Consider the following 20,963-nt stretch of genomic DNA (forward strand, 5'->3'; position numbering starts at 1 on the left):
GGCCTGGAGTCCCTGCAGGCCACCCTGGGCTCTTCTCCTGGCCTTGGATCACTGCTCTGCAGCCTCCCTGATGTGGCCCACTGTTTCCAGCCTAGGACAGTGAGAGTTGCACACAAGGCAAGAGGGGGTGCAGCCCAGAACCCCCATCTTAAAATTGCTTATCTCAAACCACACTGCGTTTGACCTTGTGCCTACCTTCTATTGCCATTTTTTTCGCCACCGAGAGTTGAAGGGAACATTTGACAAAATGACAGCTCCTAAGAAAGTGAAGCTAGATGTCCAATCATTTCAGCCTGCTTGAACAGACCCATTTGGGTTTATTGAAAAGAAAGACCATTCTATTTGTGCTTTCTGTTATGAAAGTGTTGTTTGTCGCATGTCAAGTGTTCGACATTTTGAAACGAAGCACGAGAAAACTTTTCTTGACAAAGCAGACAAGACTGAATCAATCAAAAAGGCAGTAGCAGCCTATGAGAAGCAAAATAGTGTTTTTTAAAAGCTTAAGTGTAAGTAAAAATCAAGCTACAGAAGGAAGTTACAAGATTCCACAGTGCATTGCAAAAAATGGAAGGCCATTCACAGATGGGGAATATATAAAAGAAGTTTTTCTCAGCAGTTTGGAGATTTTGTTCAATGATTTGCTAAATAAAGATACAGTCATATCTAGAATAAAAGAACTGCCCATCTTTGCAGAACAGTTGAGAGACGCATAAGATAATGGCAGAAAACATTAAGGAAAAGCAGACGACTGCATTGAAAGAACACAGCAGCGTTTAGTGTTGCAGTTGATGAGAGTGTAGATATAAACGACATTCCACGTTTGGCAGTTGTTGCAAGATACTGTGCTTCCGATGAAATCCAAGAGGAACTTTGTTGCTTAAAACCCCTGCATGGCACAACGAAGGGGGAAGATATACTGGAAAGTTTTGTAAACCGTTTTGAAGAACGAGGAGTTGTCACACACACTATTTTTCTGATGTCAACAGATGGTGCTCCTGCCATGGTCGGAAAACAGAAGGGATTTGTAAAGTTGCTTGAAGATCAAATTGGCCATCTGACAGTCAAATTTCAGTACATCATCCATCAAGAAAACCTGTGTGCTAAAATTTCTAATTCAGAGCTTTAATAATGTGATGAATATAGTGGTGCGAATTGTGAATTTCCTTGTTGCTCGATCTGCTTTGACTCACAGGCAATTTCAAGCACTGCTAGAAGAGATGGACAGTGCTTATAACGACATCCCACTTCACAGCAACATTTGGTGGCTAAGTCGTGGCAAGGTTTTGGTGCACTTTGTAAACTGTTTTGACGCAATCAAGGCCTTTTTGTCAGAAAAAGAACAAAACTACCCCGAACTGGATGATGACAAATGGCTGTGTAAGCTCATGTTTCTAACTGATATCACCGCTCACCTAAACAAACTCAACCTCTGTCTCCAGGGTGCAGAGCAAACAGTTCTGGATCTTTGTGAAGCCTGGAAAGCATTTGTTGTGAAACTAGCAGTTTTTTCCAGGGATATTCAAACTTCTACTTTCCGCTATTTCTAACTCATAAAAGAGCTATCGACACATTGCACTGTCAATGTCGATGAGATTGGAAAGTACATGCAAGAACTGGAATCAGAATTTTCTGACAGATTTCAAGATTTCCAGCAATTTGGCCCAATGCTTTCTTTTCTAATTAAACCTGAAAAGTTCAACGAAAGCAACTTGGATTTGTCTGTATTTCAGTGGATGGGTGTTGAAGATTTCGAAATGCAACTCATTCAGTTAAAAAGCTCAGAATTGTGGAAATCAAAGTTTATGGATCTGCGGAGTGCACTTGAAGCCACCGAGAGAGAGATCACGGGGCCTCTATTCTGACCTGCTGGACATCCCTGCCAGTGAAATTTAACTGTTTGAAGAAAATTGCGTTTGCAATGCTTTCAGCATTTGGATCCATATACCTGTGTGAACAGGTATTTTCACACATGAAATCTGTCCTCTGTCCCTCTCGGAGCCAGTTAACAAGTGATCACTCAGAAGCCTGTGTGCAGCTTAAAGTATCCAAATACGTGCCAGACATTGGAAAACTCAGCAAGGAAAAGCAAGGGCAAGGATCACACTAAACTGATAAGATCTGCATTTTAATTTAATTTAAATAAAGCTTCTGAAACATTTTGAAAACCTTGTTTACTTTGCAAATAATAGTAGTTTGGTTATATATTATAGACTTAGAGACCTTCTAAAAAATGTTAAAATGTATTACCGGCACACGAAGCCTTAAATTAGAGTGTATAAATGAAGACTTGGCACACCACTGCTGAAAGGTTGCCAACCCCTGTGATAGAGGTATTTAAAATCATGAGTGATGTGGAGAAAGTAGATAAGGAAAAGTTAATTACTTATTCCCAGAATACAAGAACTAGAGGTCACCAAATGAAACTAATAGGCAGCAGGTTTAAAACAAATAAAAGGAAGTCCTTCTTCACACAGGGCACAGTCAACTTTTGGAACTCCTTACCTGAGGAGGTTATGAAGGCTAGGACTGTAAGAGTGTTTAAAAGAGAGCTGGATAAATTCATGGAGGTTAAGTCCATTAATGGCTATTAGCCCTATATTCTATCAAACAAACACCCAGACAGTTCACAACTCCCATCTGTTCCCCTTTTTCCAACATGATAGTTGATTCTAGCCATGTCCTTGCCACAAATGACTCCACTTGTTCCTCTTTCCTCTAGATTGCTCAGTAAGAAAGTTACATTTTCCTCATTGGTGTTAACAGGAAACTTAGTGTTTTCATTACTCAGCTAACTTCTTAGAGTAGGTAGTTTTAGGGTGAGATTTTCAAAAGCTTTGTCCCAACTCTTTCCAACCTTTTGTGATTTGTTTTTTGTAATGTTAATCTTCTTGTAAGGGGACTGTCCTCATTTCCTGGTTAGTCAACAGCTAAGTTTTGGGAATTGAAAATCTCCCATTGTGGAAGGGTACAAGAGGCACAGGGAAACAGTGAGCGTCTGCAATCTTTAAACTTAACAAAGTTTTTTGCATGTCAATTAAAGGAACAGTGAAGGTACCCACTGACTGAATGCATATGGAACCTGAATTTAGTTCTTACCTTGTGAAACAAGAGTTGGTTCCTTCAGGATAGGGGTTAGGTCCATTGCTGGAGGAGTGTGAGGGCTCCTTGAATTAAATGTAAAACATGTCTGAATTCTCGTTCAAGTCTAATTAAAGTATAGTGAGTGTCATTTGAAGAGGTTATTCTCCCTGGTACTTTTTTTGTTGTTGTTGTTCAAATCTTTAAAAACACGTGGTGGTTGCCTTATCTCTGAAGGGGTCTGCATTAAATGGCAAGCAGAAATCTCTTTCTAGGCCAGTGCTAATGTAACTTCCTTTCTTCTAGGTGGAGATGCCTCCATTATTCCAATGACCAAACCAGAGGACCAGCCTTGTGAGCTGGTTAGTAGAAAAGATCCAACAAGTCATTCAGCAGATTTCAGTGGCAACCATGATCCTGTGGGTCCAGAAAATAAAAGGAAAACAGAGGAAACTGCAAGTGATCATGTGACCAAGAGAATGAAAACTGTCATCAGTGATTCTGCATGTGAGGTCACTGAGAGAATAGCTGTGCAGTATGTTCCTGGCAATCAACAAAACGTTCAAGACACAGATACCAGCCGCTCTGAATTTATTACAGATGGACAAAGAGAGATCTTAACGTGTGCTAAGGAGACCGGACTAATAGGAGCGACAGTGATAGATGTTTATAGAACCGGAGCAAAGTGTGTGCTGGGAGAGAGGGATGATGCTCGGAGACCAGGGGTAGAATATCATCATGTTGGGTTACTACGAGTGAAGCCAGGCCGTGGAGACAGGACCTGCTCCATGTCCTGCAGTGATAAACTAGCTCGCTGGAATGTACTGGGCTGTCAAGGAGCCCTCTTGATGCATTTCCTACAGCACCCAGTGTATCTCTCAGCGATTGTAGTGGGGAAATGCCCATATAGCCAAGAGGTCATGCAGAGAGCAGTTATTGAAAGGTACTTGATCCATAGAAGACCAGGAAGAGTGTATCAAGACTGAGTCATAGAGAGCAATGCCTGTCAGTGTGGTGTAGGGACATGGGTATTAGAAAGCTTGCAGTGCTCAGTCAGACAATCAGCAGAGAGATCAAAATGATGAAGCAGCTATGTGTGGCTTAGAGGGAAGGTGACTGCTCCTGATGAATCAGTAATGAGAATTTGATGTTCTCCAGGAAACACTTCTTGGGTTTCTAACTCTTGCTGTTCTTAATCCTTTGATCTAATCCTAATCCCCCTATCATCATGCAGTCCCTCAAGAAAATGACCTCCTTTTCTGTTTGATCCCTGCTCTCTCTCCTTCCTTCCTTTTCACATTATAGACAATCCCACTAATGGTTCTTTTTCTTCTGATATTGCTCCCAGTACTCTCAAATCTGTCGCTCTGGCCCCTTCTTAAAGGGACCTACCGAGATTGATATTCTGTTTGCACATTTTTTTTAATGAGGTACAAAGAAGGGCCTGCAAGAATTTTATCAAAATAAAGTTGTTGTTTTTTTCCTACTTGCTTTTGAATTTGAAATTCAGGACTTGTCTACGCAGGAAGATTCCCTGGTGACAGTAGATCCAGTGACATTGTGTCACACATGACTTAGTGCTGCAGCAGTTGAGAGGGAAAGATTTGTAGTCAGACTGTTTAAAACTGTTTAAGATGTTTTTGTTAATGCCTTTTTAACTCTTAAGACCATTGAATATTAGGGTTTCTTTGTTTGGTTCAAAACCTATCCAGTTTCCCTTCAGTTAAGCTATCAGAGCACATGATACATACTCAAGCCTCCACAGTGGCTCTCCAGCAAAACCAGGGAAGGCCAAATTTAGAAATATAAATTTTCTTTTAAAACACAGAGGATAACAATAAACTACTTCTGTCAGTTACTTTTTTAATTTATCTGGCAGAGGTCTGTGCTGTGGATTTAAATGTCTTGGGTTCGGAACCTGCTGATTGCCCATGAAGGGATCAGTATAATTCTATATGATAAAATTTCTGTTTCTTCAGTTTTCTTTTTACAAACTCCAGGAAATGTCATTAAAAAAAATACATTATAAGACCATTAAGGTTGTAAAATCAAGCTCTCAAAAGTTCGGAAATGCCAAAATTAAGGTTGGCCATGCTACCTTAATTTTACCTTTTTGTGCAGTGGCATTCTGATACAGTCTTAGATGATCACATATCATGCGGGAGCCTCTACATTTATTTATTGACAAATAAAATTTGCAGAATTTTAAAATACTGTGCACAGAATTTTTTTTCTTGGCATAGAATTCCCTCAGGAATAATATAATACACTACAGTTTTTACTTACACATACTGTGTATCTAAGATTGTTTCTTCTGGTACTGTGTTCCAATCTATGTTTGCCAGACAGTCCAGGAAAATAATTTTATTTACAAAATGCACGAGGCATGGATTCTGGTGGAGACCTTTCCTCACTCGCTCTGTACTTACAAAATAAGAGATGTTAAAATAAGGAATATGATTTGTCCTTAATTTAATTATATTACTCCTGGTTTTATTCTGAGAATATGTGATACAGCTCCTAACTAGGAAGTTGTTTGTCTTAGAGTATGGAATAGTCTGTCAATGCAATGGTGGATGCCTAGTTTCCAAGGATAGCTAATTGATGCAAATTGTGCATATTTAAACTTTTAAACTCTTGCTCATTTGATTTACCTTAAGTTGTCTACATTAGGAGTTTGCACGAATTTAATTAATCTCTTTTAAAATGAAATTGGTGACATTTTCTGGTATAGATAAGGCTTTACTAAGCTATTTGGTTCAGCAATGTCATGAGTCACAGAGTTCCACAGATTAAACAAAAGCTGCTTGGTCATGTATTTCCTTGCATCTGTTCTGACTTCATAGCATTTCAGTTTCGTTAAGTGGAGGTTGCAGGGTCGTACCTGGGAGTCTGCTGAAGTATTAGACTTTCAAGTGACTTGCATTTTTCCATATCTACTATAGGTGTCAGCACATGTCATTTTTACCTGATGGTTTCCATGTTCAAGAGGTGAAAATGTTGCAGTCAAATCTTCAGTTTAAACATAGCCACCATGCAATTCAGACAGCTCACGCTAATGGCAAAGCAAAGCTTGTTCCTTGTGGTGCAGGTGAGTGACTTGAACCAATTCCTTAAATACCTGCAAAGACCAAAGAGTAAATGGCATGACTTTGGTACATTTTTCCTGAAGCATTATCTCTTTAGGGTTTTATGTAGCAAGAGATCTCTTTTATGCCAAGACTTCATCATCATCAGTAATTATGATTAATATTAAATTATTCATACAGCTCCTGAAGTGTGTTGAAGACACTTCACAGCGGAATTTACATCAATAAGACTATGTCCTTGTTTCAGTTAGTTATGCATTCTTATTGGTGTAGGAATGCAGGAGTTGCCATACTGGATCAGATCCACACCAGCTAGCAATTCCTATAGAGAGAGAGAGAGAGAGAATACAAAATAGTATTATGTAAAAGTTTTATTGGCATGAGTCTGGGATGTCTGCCTTATTTATCAGTGGCAGTGAGTGAGTTAAGCAGGTCATTGCATGGTTTCACAGTTTATTCTGATGCCTTTGCAAAGTATTACATGGATGTCACCACCACATGTGTAAAATGCAGTTTCTCTCCATCTGTGTACCACATGTACCATCTGCTACCATGTACTTCTCTGGCTTAGCTGAAAATTGACTTGGAATGTTTAATGGAGATGTGCCTGGGAATACTGACACATGAAGAAAATTGGTGGAAGGATTGTAAACAAAATAATAGCCATGTCACAGATTGGATGGGTGCTTAAATAAGCAGGTCCAGGTGCTCCCAGTTTGGCTAGTTAAGAGAGCAGGGCAGCATCTGGGGCTATAAAGGGAGAGATTGTCAGTAAGGAAGTGGGAGCACAGCAGAGAGTCTGTTGGGAGGGGAGGCAGTGGGAACCTTTTCGGAGTTAGGGGAGAGGGGCAAGCCCTGGGAGGTGGTGGTCAGTTAAAAGAGCACGGAAGAATTCTGCAGGAGGGCCTGAATCAGGAAGAACTGAGATAAGCAAAGGGAAAATCCCCTGGGAGCTGTAGCCTATCATGGGCTAAGGAACTGTTTTGTGTTTTACTTGTGTTTAGAAAAATAAAACTGACCTGAAAAGACACTCTGGGTGTGGCAATAGCTCCTTCATGGGCTGAAAACGTGCCACCACTGTACGAACCACCTCTGGCCATTTGGTTGCCAAAGATTTCTGTGTTAGGACTGGTCTGGCAACTTCATTGGTAGGGTAGAATGGGAAAGAAACAGTATATTAATAACATTCACTAAATTGGAAGATATTGCAAATGCCAGTGAGGCATATATTTAGCTACTGTGGTGATAAGGACTCGAAATAACTAAAATAGAGATTAGAAACATTTCCAGGAAATAACAAAATGAGATTTCTCTTGGAAAAATGCAGCTGATTCATCTGGGAAAAGATAATCTGAAGAGGAACCTTAGACGCAATAGTGCAATACTGCAGCTAAAAAACCATTGCAATTTTGAGCTGCTCCCACAGAGGCATTGCATCATGGAGCTGAACAGCAGTGGGTTCTCCGTATGCTGCTTGATACAACTGCATCTGTGCCATGTTACCAGGAAGACCAAAAAAAGAGGGCATTCAGAGACAAACAAAAATAACTTATCATGAGGCTGTAGAGATTCGTAAGGAGAGAGTAAAGGAGCTGTAGCTAGTCTATGCAGTGATAAATTGGGTACATTATTGTTAGTGTTTTTTATTATTATTTATGTATTATATTACAATAGCACTCACACAGAGCGAGGCACTTTCAACCCGTATAAGAATATATAGTCCTGGCACCAGAGACCTTACAATCTAAGATGAGTAGAAACAGACAAAAGTATAGCGGAGAGGGATAGATAAATATCAACTTTTCCTTGCTCTTCTGCTGAGCCTTTATTTGTTCGCTAATTTCTGATATAACTTTTAAGGATATGTCTACCAATATTTGAAAGGTATATGTGTGAAAAAGGTTGAGGAATTGTTTAGGGTGGGGTAGAAGTGTGGGGAGGCAGCAGCAAGAATATGGGCTGACTAGTATGCAGAACTTTTGCCATGAGATGGAATATTCCGCAATCTAATATCTCAAGCAAAGCAAGGGGAAGCCTTGTTGTCTGGGTCACTTAAAATGTATTTGGCCAAAACATCACAGAATATATTGAAGGGAACTCTCCTGCCTTGTGGAGAAGAGAGAGTAAGGGCCAGATGTTAAAGGTATTTAGATGTCTAAAGATGTAAATAGATGCTTCTGAAAATCCCACTAAGTGCCTATCAGCATCTTTAGGTTCTTAAAAACCTTTGAAAATCTGCCCCTAGATGACTTGATTGGTCTTTGCCATCTCTAATTTTTTGTCTGTCTCAGGAGTCTAGTGGGTTATTGGGAAGGGAAGGAATGTTTAATCAAAATGTTTCTGTATGAAACTCCAGACTCATCCCTGATGGGACTGGAAAGATTACAATGCTAGTGGCATTTTCATTTAAGTTTACCTGAATTAGTCTGGGTAATGGTATATTGGCATCACAAACCCTTCTGATTTGCAGTATTGAGAGTTGTAATTTTCTGTTGAGAATCTCCTTGTTCATAATCTTTTTTCCCCAGCTATCAGCTGGAGTGCTGTCCCTGAGCAACCTCTAGATGTCACCTCAAATGGCTTCAAGCAGGGAACAACAAAGAAAGGAATCGGAAGTCGCCAGACCAGGTATGGTGGTAATAAGGGCTTGTGATGTCCCTCTGGGAGTGTATCCTTAAAATTTAAAAAAATTAAAATTACTGGAAATATAGCTATATCTCCTAGAACTGGAAAGGACCTCAAATGGTCATTGAGTCCAGACCCCTTTCTTCACTAGCAGGACCAAGTACTGATTTTTGCCCTAGATCCCTAAGTGGCCCCCTCAAGGATTGAACTCACAACCCTGGGTTTAGCAGGCCAGTGCTCAAACCACTGAGCTATCCCTCCTTATCAGTGTATGTTCCCCTCTGTTTTTTACTTTGACATAGAGTGTGGTGTGTAGAGACTGTGGGTATCATTGGGGTAAGGCAATGGGGAAGAAATCCCCACGTTTGTTCCATCCCAGACCATGCTTCTAATGCACAGAATAGAGAGTAGAGATGGGACAGGTTGAATCTGTGTGTTTATAGGCTTAACCCTTTCACTGGGATGTTTCTTGTTACCTTTGCCTAATAGAATTTTTCTAATAATTAAAGCAAGGGGGTATATTTTTAAATGAAACCAGAATCTTTTGTTGATGATGTAGACTAAATTGTCATTCTCTGCCTAGCAGAAGGCAGTGGCCTCCATCCTGGTTATTGGGTAGGAGATGAGCCTGTTATTTGATAGAATTGTCACATGTGGCCATCCCCTTTTTGGTGAGGATTGTTCCAGTGTTTCCTTTATTGTTGGAGTAATTGATTTCTTTGGTTGCACTTGTTTGAGATGTGTGTTTTCCCTTGCAGGCTGCAAATCTTATTTCTGCCTGCTTTGTGTGAAGTATAATCACTTTATTGGAAGCTGGAACACTTATGGTTTATTTCTAGCACTTCTGTCTTACTTTTTCCCATGACACTTGTTCTTCTGTGGTCATCAACATGTCAAAAATGGAAGCTGACCTCTGTCCTCAAGGCTGTACTTTTTAGACGAGATTGCTCTTTTGTCCTGTCCTTACCAGTTTGGAATGAAAAATTTCTAATGGTATTATCATAGAATCACTGAACTGAAAGAGATCTCGAGAGGTCATCTAGTCCAGTCCCCTGCACTCAAGGCAGGACTAAGCATTATCTAAACCATCTCTGACAGGTGTTTGTCCAACCTGCTCTTAAAAATCCCCAATGATGGAGATCCCACAGCCTCCCTGGGCAATTTATTCCAGTGCTTAACCACTCTCACAGTTAGGAAGTTTTTCCTAATGTCCAACCTAAACTGCCCTTGCTGCAATTTACACCCATTGCTTCTTGTCCTATCCTCAGAGGTTAAGAACAAGAAAATTTCTTCTCTTCTTCAGACTAAACAAACCAAGTTTTTTCAATCTTCCCTCATAGGTCATGTTTTCTAGACCTTTAATCATTCTTGTTGCTTTTCTCTGGACTTCCTCCAATTTGTCCGCATCTTTGCTGAAATGTGGTACTGAGAACTGGACACAATACTCCAGTTGAGGCCTAATCAGCGTGGAGTAAAGTGAAAGAATTACTTCTCTTGTCTTGCTTACAGTACTGCTAACACATTCCAGAATTATGTTTGGTTTTTTTGCAACAGCGTTACACTGTTGATTCATATTTAGCTTATAATCCACTATGACCTCCAGATCTCTTTCTGCAGTACTCCTACCTAGGCAGTCATTTCCCATTTTGTATGTGTGCAACTGATTGTTCCTTCCTAAGTGGAGTACTTTGCACTTGTCCTTGTTAAATTTATGCTACTTACTTCAGACCATTTCTCCAGTTTGTCCAGATCATTTTGAATTTTAATCCTATCCTCCAAAGCACTTGCAGCCCCTCCCAGCTTGGTATCATCTGCAAACTTTGTGTACTCTCTATGCCATTATCTAAATCATTGATGAAGATGTTGAACAGAATCGGACCCAGAACCGATCCCTGTGGGACCCCACTCGATATGCATGTTCTGTGAACCACTGGTGATTACTCTCTGGGAACAATTTTCCAACCAGTTATGCACCCACCTTATAGTAGCTGAATCTAGGTTGTATTTCCCTTGTTTGTTTATGAGAAGGTCATGTGAGCCAGTATCAAAATTCTTACTAAAGTCAAGATATACCACATCTACCACTTCACCCCTATCTACAAGGTTTGTTACCCTGTCAAAGAAAGCTATCAGGTTGGTTTGACATGAGTACAGAAGTTAAACTGACTGGTCTGTAATTCCCTGGGTTGTCCTTATTTCCCTTTTTATAGATAGGCACTATATTTGCCCTTTTCCAGTCTTCTGGAATGTCTCCCATCTTCCATGACTTTTTTGAAAGATAATTGCTAATGGCTCAGATATCTCCTCAGTCAGCTCCTTGAGAATTCTAGGATGCATTTCATCAGGCCCTGGTGATATGAAGACATCTAACTTATCTAAGTAATTTTTGACTTGTTCTTTCCCTATTTTAGACTCTGATCCTACTTCATTTTCACTGGCAATCACTATGTTAGATGCCCAATCACCAGCACCCTTATTGGTGAAAACCAAAACAAAGAAGTCATTGAGCACCTCTGCCATTTCCATATTTTCTGTTATTGTCTTCCCCCCCTCATTGACTATCAGGCCTACTCTGTCCTTGGTCTTCCTCTTGATTCTAATGAATTTGTAGAATGTTTTCTTCTTTCCTTTTATGTCCCTAGCTAGTTTGATGTTGTTTCGTGCCTTGGCGTTTTAAGTTTTGTCCCTACATATTTGTGTTGTTTATATTCATCCTTTGTAATTTGACCGAGTTTCCACTTTTTGTAGGACTCTTTTTGAGTTTTAGATCATTGAAGATCTCCTGGTTAAGCCAGGTTGGTCTCTTGCCATACTTCCTATCTTTCTATGCAGTGTGATAGTTTGCTCTTGTGCCCTTAATAATGTCTCTTTGAAAAACTTTTGAAAAATTGCACTACTTTGGATAAGACTGCTGGTTTCTGTAATATGAATGTGTCTGGGGACTGACACATTGAAGATGCTGATAACTTGGGATGTTATAGCTCAGAATTGATGATGGAATATAGAGACTTTTGCCTGTGGGTTGCTGGTTCAGTTCCAGTTCAGGTGAGTGATGACCAAAAGTTGCTGCTTGTTCAGTAGCCTGTTTGAAAGTAGACTCGTAAACTTTAAGGTTAGAAGGGACCATTGTGATCACCTAGTCTGACCTCCGCTACAGTGCAGGCCACAGAACCTCACCCATGCCTGAAATAGACCTCTAACCAAGTTACTGAAGTCCTCAAATCATGGTTTAAAGTCTTCAAGTTATAGAGAATTCACCATTTACACTAGTTTAAACCTGCACATGACCTGTGACCCAGGCTGCAGAGGAAGTCAAAAAGCCCGCAGGGTCTCAGCCAGTCTGACCTGGAGGAAAATTCCTTCCTGATCTCAAATATGGTGATCAGTTACACCCTGAGCATGTAGGCAAAACCCACCAGGCAGATAAATGGGAAAATAGTTGGCAGTCTTGGCCATGTTCTGGTACTGTAGTCAGGTGTTCACATCACCAATCCATTAACTGGTGCCTTGTATGGCCTGTCTGTTTTCCCATGGGCTGGGAACTGAGCAGTAGTGAGTGAGGTAATGGGGAGGAGTATCCTACATTTAGTCTTACGGAAGGAGAGTAGGAGAAAAATCTCCTTGACTTAGAACTGCTGTTTACCTTTATTAAAAGCCCACTGTACAATGTTTCCAGCTCCTCTCTAGGAACAGGAGGACCAAGAGCTTTATAACTTAAGTGTGGTATTTGGGAGAAAATTGATATAGATGATCCTATTTGATTTTTTTTAAGTATTTATGTAAATTGTTTGTACATTTTGTACAAATTGTTTGTATGTACAGTGAGAGGAACCAGCCAGAGACACGAGCCCATGGGAGCAGAACCAGGAACCTTTTGGACCTATGGATCCTTAGATCTTTCTGCAATTTAATTGGACTCTTCCTGCTCTGTGCTGATTGGCTGCTTGTTCCATCCCTCCCTCAGTCTCCTCACGTCATCTTCACTCTACGTCTGCCTCTTTGACCCTCTTCTCCCCTGCCCTGTCCCCCTCATCCCCTTCCCTTTTCTTTCCCTTTAGCTTAACTCCTCTTAATTAGCCCCCCTATCTGCCTTCCTCCCCGTTCCTCCCCAAAAGTGGAACTAGCATGCTGTTTGCTGTCATCACATTGCTCACTCTGATGGTGTGTTCTGTTCCTTCCCCCACCCTGTGTCTGTCTGGTCTAGTTACACTGTAAGTTCTTCAGGGCAGGGACTGTCTGCTGCTCTTTATTTGTACAGCGCCTGGTCCTGTTCTTGGCGGGCCGTTAGGCACTGTCATAATAAACATGTTAAATAATAATACATGCTCCTAGAACTGTGGATAAGTGCACCTTATATAATTACAATAAAGTCAGACCAGAGAGGCCAAGAACTGAATGGACTATGGAGGTTGAATTAACCTCTCATCCTGAACGGGTGAGCTGATGGATGGTGTGAGGGAAGCTTACAAGACTGTGCTCCATACTACATCTATTCTGTGGCTAAGTAGGACTCTCTTCATTTGCACTAATTTAACACATTTGGAAAAAAAAATCTAGTGTTGATTGACCTGCAAAGGGATGTATACCCTTTTCTTTCTTTGTGACTAAAGCGCAAAAGGCTTAGTTTGTCACATTAAAAATTCATGTCTTGTCTACTGTTTTTCATGGAAGACTTTATGGATGACTATTACTACTAAAATTATATAATTGTCTCTTTATGTCGTTTAGGATTATGACATAACAGATACGAAGGAAGTGAAACCTGAGTAACTGAAGGAGGAAGCAGTTTTATACAGTCTTTTTTTTTTTTTTTTTTTGGCTTTTATTAATAAAAATTAACCAAACCACTAACAGAATAAATTATCTTTGTTAAAGGCTCAATATTCTAAGCATTCATTTAAGGCTGAAGGCATTCCCCATTCTACTTTCCTGGGTTCTCCAAAAAGTCTTCTGGCAAAAACACGGAAGAGAAGACTTGATATTCCTGCTATTTCTAAGGTTAAAAAATTGTCAGGAAAAAACCTATTTAACAAACTCCACCTTCTAGGCCTTCCTTATAAATCATCATTTTCAAATGGCACTCACTTTCCTTATTTACTGATGGGCCTTTTGATGTCACATTACTGTACCGTCCGAGTGCCTCGCAGCCAGTAACGAGTGTCTCTGCCTGGCATCCTGTGAGACAGGGCAGGATTTTTATCCCTTTCCCCTTTGCCTCCATCTGTCTTATTGAAAGTTTTTATTCATGATAAATAATGTAATTGTTGGCAGTTCTGTCAAAGTCTTGTGGGTTGTTCTCTTGTTCGATGTTTGGTGCTGAGCCCCTTGTGTCTGATATGGATGTGGGCTGGCAGGGGCACAGTCTCGTGCACAGGATGCTGTGGGGATATTGAAATGTCCTCTCTGCAGTCTGACATAGTACTGGCTAGGATAGCTTTACAGCTTGCTTCTTGAACAATGTAGCTCTTTATCAATGTATCACTTCAAGTGAAGGGAAAGGAGAGTGGGGAGCTGGGATGGAACAGCAGAAGTTAAATCATTACGGATCCCTTTACATCATTCAAGAAATTAACAAAGGGTCTTTGTCTAGGCTGTGCTAATGTGAATTGTAAAAGTAAGCATACCATTCCAGACTCCCATGCCACTGCTGAATGCAGACAGAAAGAGAGAGGCCAGAAAATGCTCTTTATACAAAATTCTGATTCGCTTTTCTATAGTATCCCACTGCTCTCTTTGTCAGGGTACACTAGCCTATGGCTGTTCTAAGGTGACTGTATGAATGATTCTCTCTCCCTTTTGGCTTTCCGTGACCCCTCCTTTTTCATCATTTCACTCCTTTCACTTGTCTAGCAAACTCATTATTTGAAAATTTAAAACTATAATTAGAAAACTAATTCTAAATTATCTCAGAAACCTACAGAACTGTTAATTGTAGTTGTATTTTATCTTTATGGCCTCTGTCTAAATATTTATAAAATTACTGCCATTTTGTGGTTTGAACATGGAATAACTTTGTAAACGCCCTAAAAAAATTCATACTAGATAGTGTTTATAACTAACCAGACTTTTCCAGTAAGTGAAGTTAGTTACTGTCACCTCCACAAGGCGTAGAATGGAAGCAGGGGACCATTTGCTCCAACATATTAACCTCATCTGCAAAACGCTTTAAGGTTTTACAAACAAACAAAAGCGCATTTGTTTAAAAGTTCCTTTCTTGTGGCATCCTCTTCTTCTCCCTGAGAACAATTCTAGATGTACAAGACTCTGGGAGGTGGCTAGTCATTTGTAAGATTGTCCTAGGCAAAGCGTTTATAATTGAGGGAAGGAGCAAATTATCAATTATTGCTGTAGGCCTAATGACACAGGTGTCCACAGCAAAAACACGGTTTTATTTATCCTACAGCTGATGATTTGAATTCAGTTTCCTCTCCCTATTAGGTCCCGGATCTGTAAGGTGGAACTTTTCCATGTATTCCAAAGGCTGATGGCTAGTATTTCACAGGAGAATCTGCCAGAATCTCTCAGGTAAGGAATTACTCTTTCTGATTGGTTATAAGGAGAATCTCAACAGATCCCAAGAGTGGCTTTGATGAAACCAGAGGCTGCCAATATAATGAAATTTTATTTCTGCTGGGATCAGCATTCAAATTTGACTTTTTAAGGCTACAACATTTGGATATTGGCAAATGCAGTATGTGCTTTCTTACGTCTGCTACCCAGTTGGAGTTAGCAGTAATGGTACTTCTTGTATTCAAGTGAGACCATGATATGAAAAAGTTTTTGGGGGACTTGCTAGTTCAGGTGAGCAAGGATGAGAAACAGTCAGGTTAAAATCCAGCCAGTGTTGGCACAGACAGAAACCAGTAGTGATAATTAGCCACTGTTTGGAATCTGTGAAATGATTAGGTGGGTCTCAGTGCATTTCCTAGTGCACAGGTGTCCACATCACAAAAACCACTGTTGTAGCTGTTACTAATTGCCAGTGAAAGCACTAGTGTCAGCAGAGAGAAGTCAAGGGTTAAAAGCTTCTCCCTTCAAGTCACAGCGAAGGCCCATAGGGAGTGGGGGCCGGTGTGAACAGCTTGCGTATCTGCTTTGTGTATCTAGACTTTTACTAAAAGCGGAAGCTCTTACCTAGTGGGAATTTCATTATGTTACTAAAGAAAGCAATGAATAAGTTTTTAGGCCAGAAGGACCATTCTGATCATCTAGTCTGCCCTGCATATAATACCACAGGCCATGGAACTCTGTCCACCACTGCTGCATCAAAGCTATAACTTCTGGTTGAACTCTAGATTATATATGTTAGAAAGAGACCTCTCATCTTGATTTCATGATTCCAAGTGATGATGAATCTACCACATCCATTATTAATCTGTTCCAAAGGTTAAATATCCCAACTGTTTGGGAAAAAAAGTCTTATTTCCAGTTAGGATTGTTCAACTTCCCCCTGTTGGATTTCATTTATGCTTTTGTCAGAAGGCTTAAAGATCCCTGAGAAATCTTCTCCCCATGTAGATATTCCAGACTGTGATCTAGTTGCCCCATAACCTTATATTTGATGAGCTGAACAGATTGAACTCTTTAAATCTCTTCCTGGGATTTTTTTTAGACCTTGAATCATTTTTGTTCCTCCTCCTGAGCCCTCTCTAGTTTTTCAACGTCTTTTTGAAGTGTGGACATGAAAAGTGGAAACATTATTTGAGTAGAGAGAGGCAGTACCACCTCCTGACTTCTGCTGGATATGTACATGTTTTAAACATCCAAGGATTTGCCCTTTTAGCCACAGCATTGTGTGGGGAGCTCTACTTCAGTTGTTTGTCCAGCGTGACTTCATAACTGGGATGGTAGGAGCTGGGTTTGTGTGGTGCACTGAGGGCATGCTGCTGTGTCATTGGAAGGCTGGCTATGTGGTGCTTACATAACACTCTTTCACCTCAAACCTTTTCAGGATTCCTGTGGTTTTGTAATTTCCTGTGGCATTTTTGTCCTTTGTCATTTTCTGTCTCTGGACTTCTCCTTGTGACACAGTTCAGCAGACACACAGATGCGAGTTCTCTGATACAGGGTATGTCTACACTATGGGTTTATTCTGATTTTACATAAACTGGTTTTATAAAACAGATTGTATAAAGCCGAGTGCACGCGGCCACACTAAGCACATTAATTCAGTGGTGTGCGTCCATGGTCCGAGGCTAGCGTTGATTTCTGGAGCGTTGCACTGTGGGTAGCTATTCCGTAGCTATCCCATAGTTCCTGCAGTCTCCCCAGTCTCTGGACCCTACCTGCTCCTTGAGAACTCCAGTTCTCTGTTGTGACACAAGGCAGAAGTCTAAGTGTACTGCCTAAGGTATGTCTACACTATTGGGTTATTCCGATTTTTACATAAACCTGGTTTGTAAAAACACGATCTGTATAAAGCCCGAGTGCACGCGGCCAACTAAAGCACATTATTCAGCCTGTGTGCGTCCATGGTCCGAGGCTAGCGTTCGATTTTCTGGAGCGTTGCACTGTGGTAGCTATTCCGTAGCTATCCCATAGTTCCTAGCAGTCTCCCCCGCCCTTGGAATTCTGGGTTGAGATCCCAGTGCCTGATGGGCAAAAATCATTGTCGCGGGTGTTCTGGGTAAATGTCGTCACTCATTCCTTCCTCTGGAAAGCAACGGCAGACAATCATTTCGCGCCCTTTTTCCTGGATTGCCCTGGCAGACGCCATAGCACGGCAACCATGGAGCCCATTCAGCTTTTTTTTTTTGTCACCACCGTATGTGTACTGGATGCCGCTGACAGAGGCGATACTGCAGCGCTACACAGCAGCATTCATTTGCTTTTGCATGATAGCAGAGACGGTTATCAGTTGTTCTGTACCGTCTGCTGCCATTGTAAAATTGGCAATGAGATGACGGTTATCTGTCGTTCTGTACCGTCTGCTGCTATCATGGGTGCCCCTGGCTGAGGTCGGCCGGGGGCGCAAGGCAAAAATGGGGAATGACTCCCCGAGTCAATCCCTCCTTTATGGTATCTAAAAATAGAGTCAGTCCTGCCTAGAATATGGGGCAAGTGTACTAGAGAACCCAGTGTATCAGAGAACCAGAGAGCACAGCCGCTCCATGTGTCAGATCCCAGAGAAATGATGAGCTGCATGCCATTCACGGGGGTGCCCTGCAACAACCCCACCCGTTGCTTCCCTCCTCCCCAACCTTCCTGGCTACCGTGGCAGTGTCCCCCATTTGTGTCATGAAGTTATAAAGAATGCAGGAATAAGAAACACTGACTTGTTAGTGAGATAAAATGAGGGGGAGGCAGCCTCCAGCTGCTATGATAGTCCAGGCAGGACATTAAGCGGTGTGGGGAGAGGAGCCAGCATCCCAGCTGCTATGATAGTCCAGACAGTACAGAATCTTTTCTTTACACATGAAAGGGAGGGGGCTGATGGAGCTCAGCCCCCAGTTGCTATGATGAGGACGGTTACCAGCCGTTCTGTACCATCTACTGGGAATGACCAGGAATCATTCCTATTTTTACCCAGGCGCCCCCCCGCCCAGCCTCACCTAGCCAGCCTCCAGCCATGGAGCATTCAGCAGTCATTATCAGCAAACTGTACCGTCTCGCCACCGGGAGGGGAGAGGAGAGGATACTGCTGTTTACTGCTGCAGCATCGCGTCTACCAGCAGCATTCATTCAGTATTACATAGGGTGACATTAAAAAAGTCAAGAAACGATTTTTTTCCCTTTTCTTTCACGGGGGGGGGGGGGGTAAATTGACGAGCTATACCCTGAACCACGCCCGGACAATGTGTTTGACCTACAGGCATTGGGAGCTCAGCCAAGAATGCAAATACTTTTTCAAGCCAAGAGACTGCTGGGACTGTGGGATAGCTGGAGTCCTCAGTACCCCCTCCCTCCCTCCATGAGCGTCCATTTGATTCTTTTGGCTTTCCATTATGCTTGTCACACAGCACTGTGCTGCTGTTGTATCATAGCCTGGAGATTTTTTTTCAAAACGCTTTGGCATTCATCTTCTGTAACGGAGCGGAGCTCTGATAGAACAGATTTGTCTCCCCATACAGCGATCAGATCCAGTATCTCCCGTACGGTCCATGCTGGAGCTCTTTTTGGATTTGGGACTGCATCACCACCCGTGCTGATCAGAGCTCCATGCTGGGCAAACAGGAAATGCAATTCAAAACTTCGTGGGGCTTTTCCTGTTTACCTGGCCAGTGCATCCGAGTTCAGATTGCTGTCCAGAGTGGTCACAAAGGTGCACTGTGGGATACTGCCCAGAGGCCAATACCGTCGATTTACAGCCACACTAACCCTAATCTGATATGGTAATACTGATTTTAGTGCTACTCCTCTCATTGGCGAGGAGTACAGAAACCGGTTTAAAGAGCCCTTTATATCGATATAAAGGGCCTCGTTGTGTGGACGGGTACAGTGTTAAATTGGTTTAACGCTGCTAAAATCGGTTTAAATGCGTAGTGTAGACCAGGCTATGCAAGCTTAGTATGTACAGCAGGGGGACCTAGCTCTCCACTCAGCCTGCCCTGCTACTTTCCTGCTACTGACCAAAACGCTATAGCAGGTAACTTCAAACCACTATTCCCCCTCCACTTCCCCTTCACGCCATCCTTCACAACATAGTCTCTTCCTTTGCTCTGGGCTCTGACTCAGTGGACTTTTTCTATTGATTTCCAAGCTGTCAAACCGTCCCTCCTCACTCTCATCTGTTTACTGCCTTTCTCACCAATCCCATCTGTCTGCCTCACCAACTCCTTTTCTTCTACGTTCAAGTGCATCCTGTTATCCCCTACCTTACGCTCCCTAGACTCCACTTTCTTACAGCCATCAGTCCATCTTCTCTTCTTCCTCCTCACTTTGCCTCCGAAGTTCCTGCCTTCATTTCTCTGATTCTCTTCTTGATCCCTTGCAATCTGCCCCCTTTACTCCATTGACACATCTTTTTCCAAAGTCACCAACTGCCTCCTCTGGGCCAAGTCCATGGGTCCCTTGTCCGTTCCCAGGTCTTTCTGCTACTTATGATGATTGATCAGTCCATTCTCCCTACCAGCATCTACTTCTTGGTCTTTGGGATTCCATGCCATCCTGGTTCACCTGTCTCTTCAACTGTACTCTCCTTTCTCTTCCCCTCTCTGCCTCTCGCCTAGGGGATCTGTATGCACACTCTGTTTAATTGCAACACATCTCCTGTGGAGAGCTTGTTTGCTCCAGGGACTCTGATTACTAGTTCCTTTAAATTTCAGTTAAACACAAGCACAAATGCAAGAGGAGGGAGAAGCTTAGCTGAAGTTAACAAGCATAGTACCCCTGCACTCTCACACTGTCACTTCTTCTTTCCAGAGTATTCTTCCCCCATTCTGTAGGTATGGCCTGCATTTTTTGTCCCTAGATTCATGACCTTGCATTTTGTTTGAATGGGTCCCTTTTACCAAGCAGAGGAGATCATTCTGTATGACTGCTCTGTCTTCATCATTATTTATTGCTTCAGCAGTCTATCACCTGTACTAGCAATGATTTTATATTTTCTTCCAGAGCATTGATAAAGATATTAGATAAACAGGCCCAGAATCAGATCCCTGGGGGGGATCCACCCCAATTTGAGGGCAATTCCCTATTAACAATTACGTTTTGAAGGTCTGTCAGCCAGTTTTGAATCCACTTATGTAAATTGCATTTATTTAGTATAGTTCTAATTTTTTAATCAAAATGTCCTTGTGGTACAGTGTCCAACTAGATTTGTGATCTCAAGTATGGATAAAGACTTGAAAGTAAAGTTTGAAACTGAATAATGGATCAAAGGTGTGGCTTTTGTGTAAAGGAGAAGAGTAGGTGTTGAATACATGCACGTGCCAATGTGTCAGATTTTTTCAGAGATTTGCCTGGGGCTGCAGGAGAATAGATCATCTCTTTTCTTGCTTGCTGATCATGTAAGCATTTCTCGTATAACACCGATTTACATAAACAACGAGGAGTCCTTGTGGCATCTTAGAGATTAACACATTTGGGCATAAGCTTTTGTGGGCTAAAACCCAGTTCATCAGATGCATGGAGTGAAAAATACAGTAGGCAGGTATATATATTACAGCACATGAAAAGATAGGAGTTGCCTTACCAAATGGGGGGGTCAGTGCTAACGAGGTCAGTTCAGTC

General features: G+C 41.7%; 1 protein-coding gene across 2 annotated transcripts in view; it reads left to right on the top strand.

Annotated features, from left to right (window-relative positions):
- Positions 1-20,963, top strand: part of ADAT1 (adenosine deaminase tRNA specific 1) — a 42,786-nt gene that overhangs the window by 20,297 nt on the left and 1,526 nt on the right. The window contains exons 5-8 of one of the 2 annotated variants that reach the window (XM_075073704.1): positions 3,385-4,021; positions 6,024-6,169; positions 8,696-8,795; positions 15,231-15,317. In XM_075073704.1, the coding sequence (XP_074929805.1) occupies positions 3,385-4,021; positions 6,024-6,169; positions 8,696-8,795; positions 15,231-15,317 (970 nt within the window). The remainder of the gene's footprint in view (positions 1-3,384; positions 4,022-6,023; positions 6,170-8,695; positions 8,796-15,230; positions 15,318-20,963) is intronic. The other variant, XM_032796388.2, reaches the window with a different exon arrangement.

Source organism: Chelonoidis abingdonii, chromosome 19 (assembly GCF_003597395.2).
Source record: "Chelonoidis abingdonii isolate Lonesome George chromosome 19, CheloAbing_2.0, whole genome shotgun sequence".
In the NCBI taxonomy this organism is placed as follows: Eukaryota; Metazoa; Chordata; order Testudines; family Testudinidae; genus Chelonoidis; species Chelonoidis abingdonii.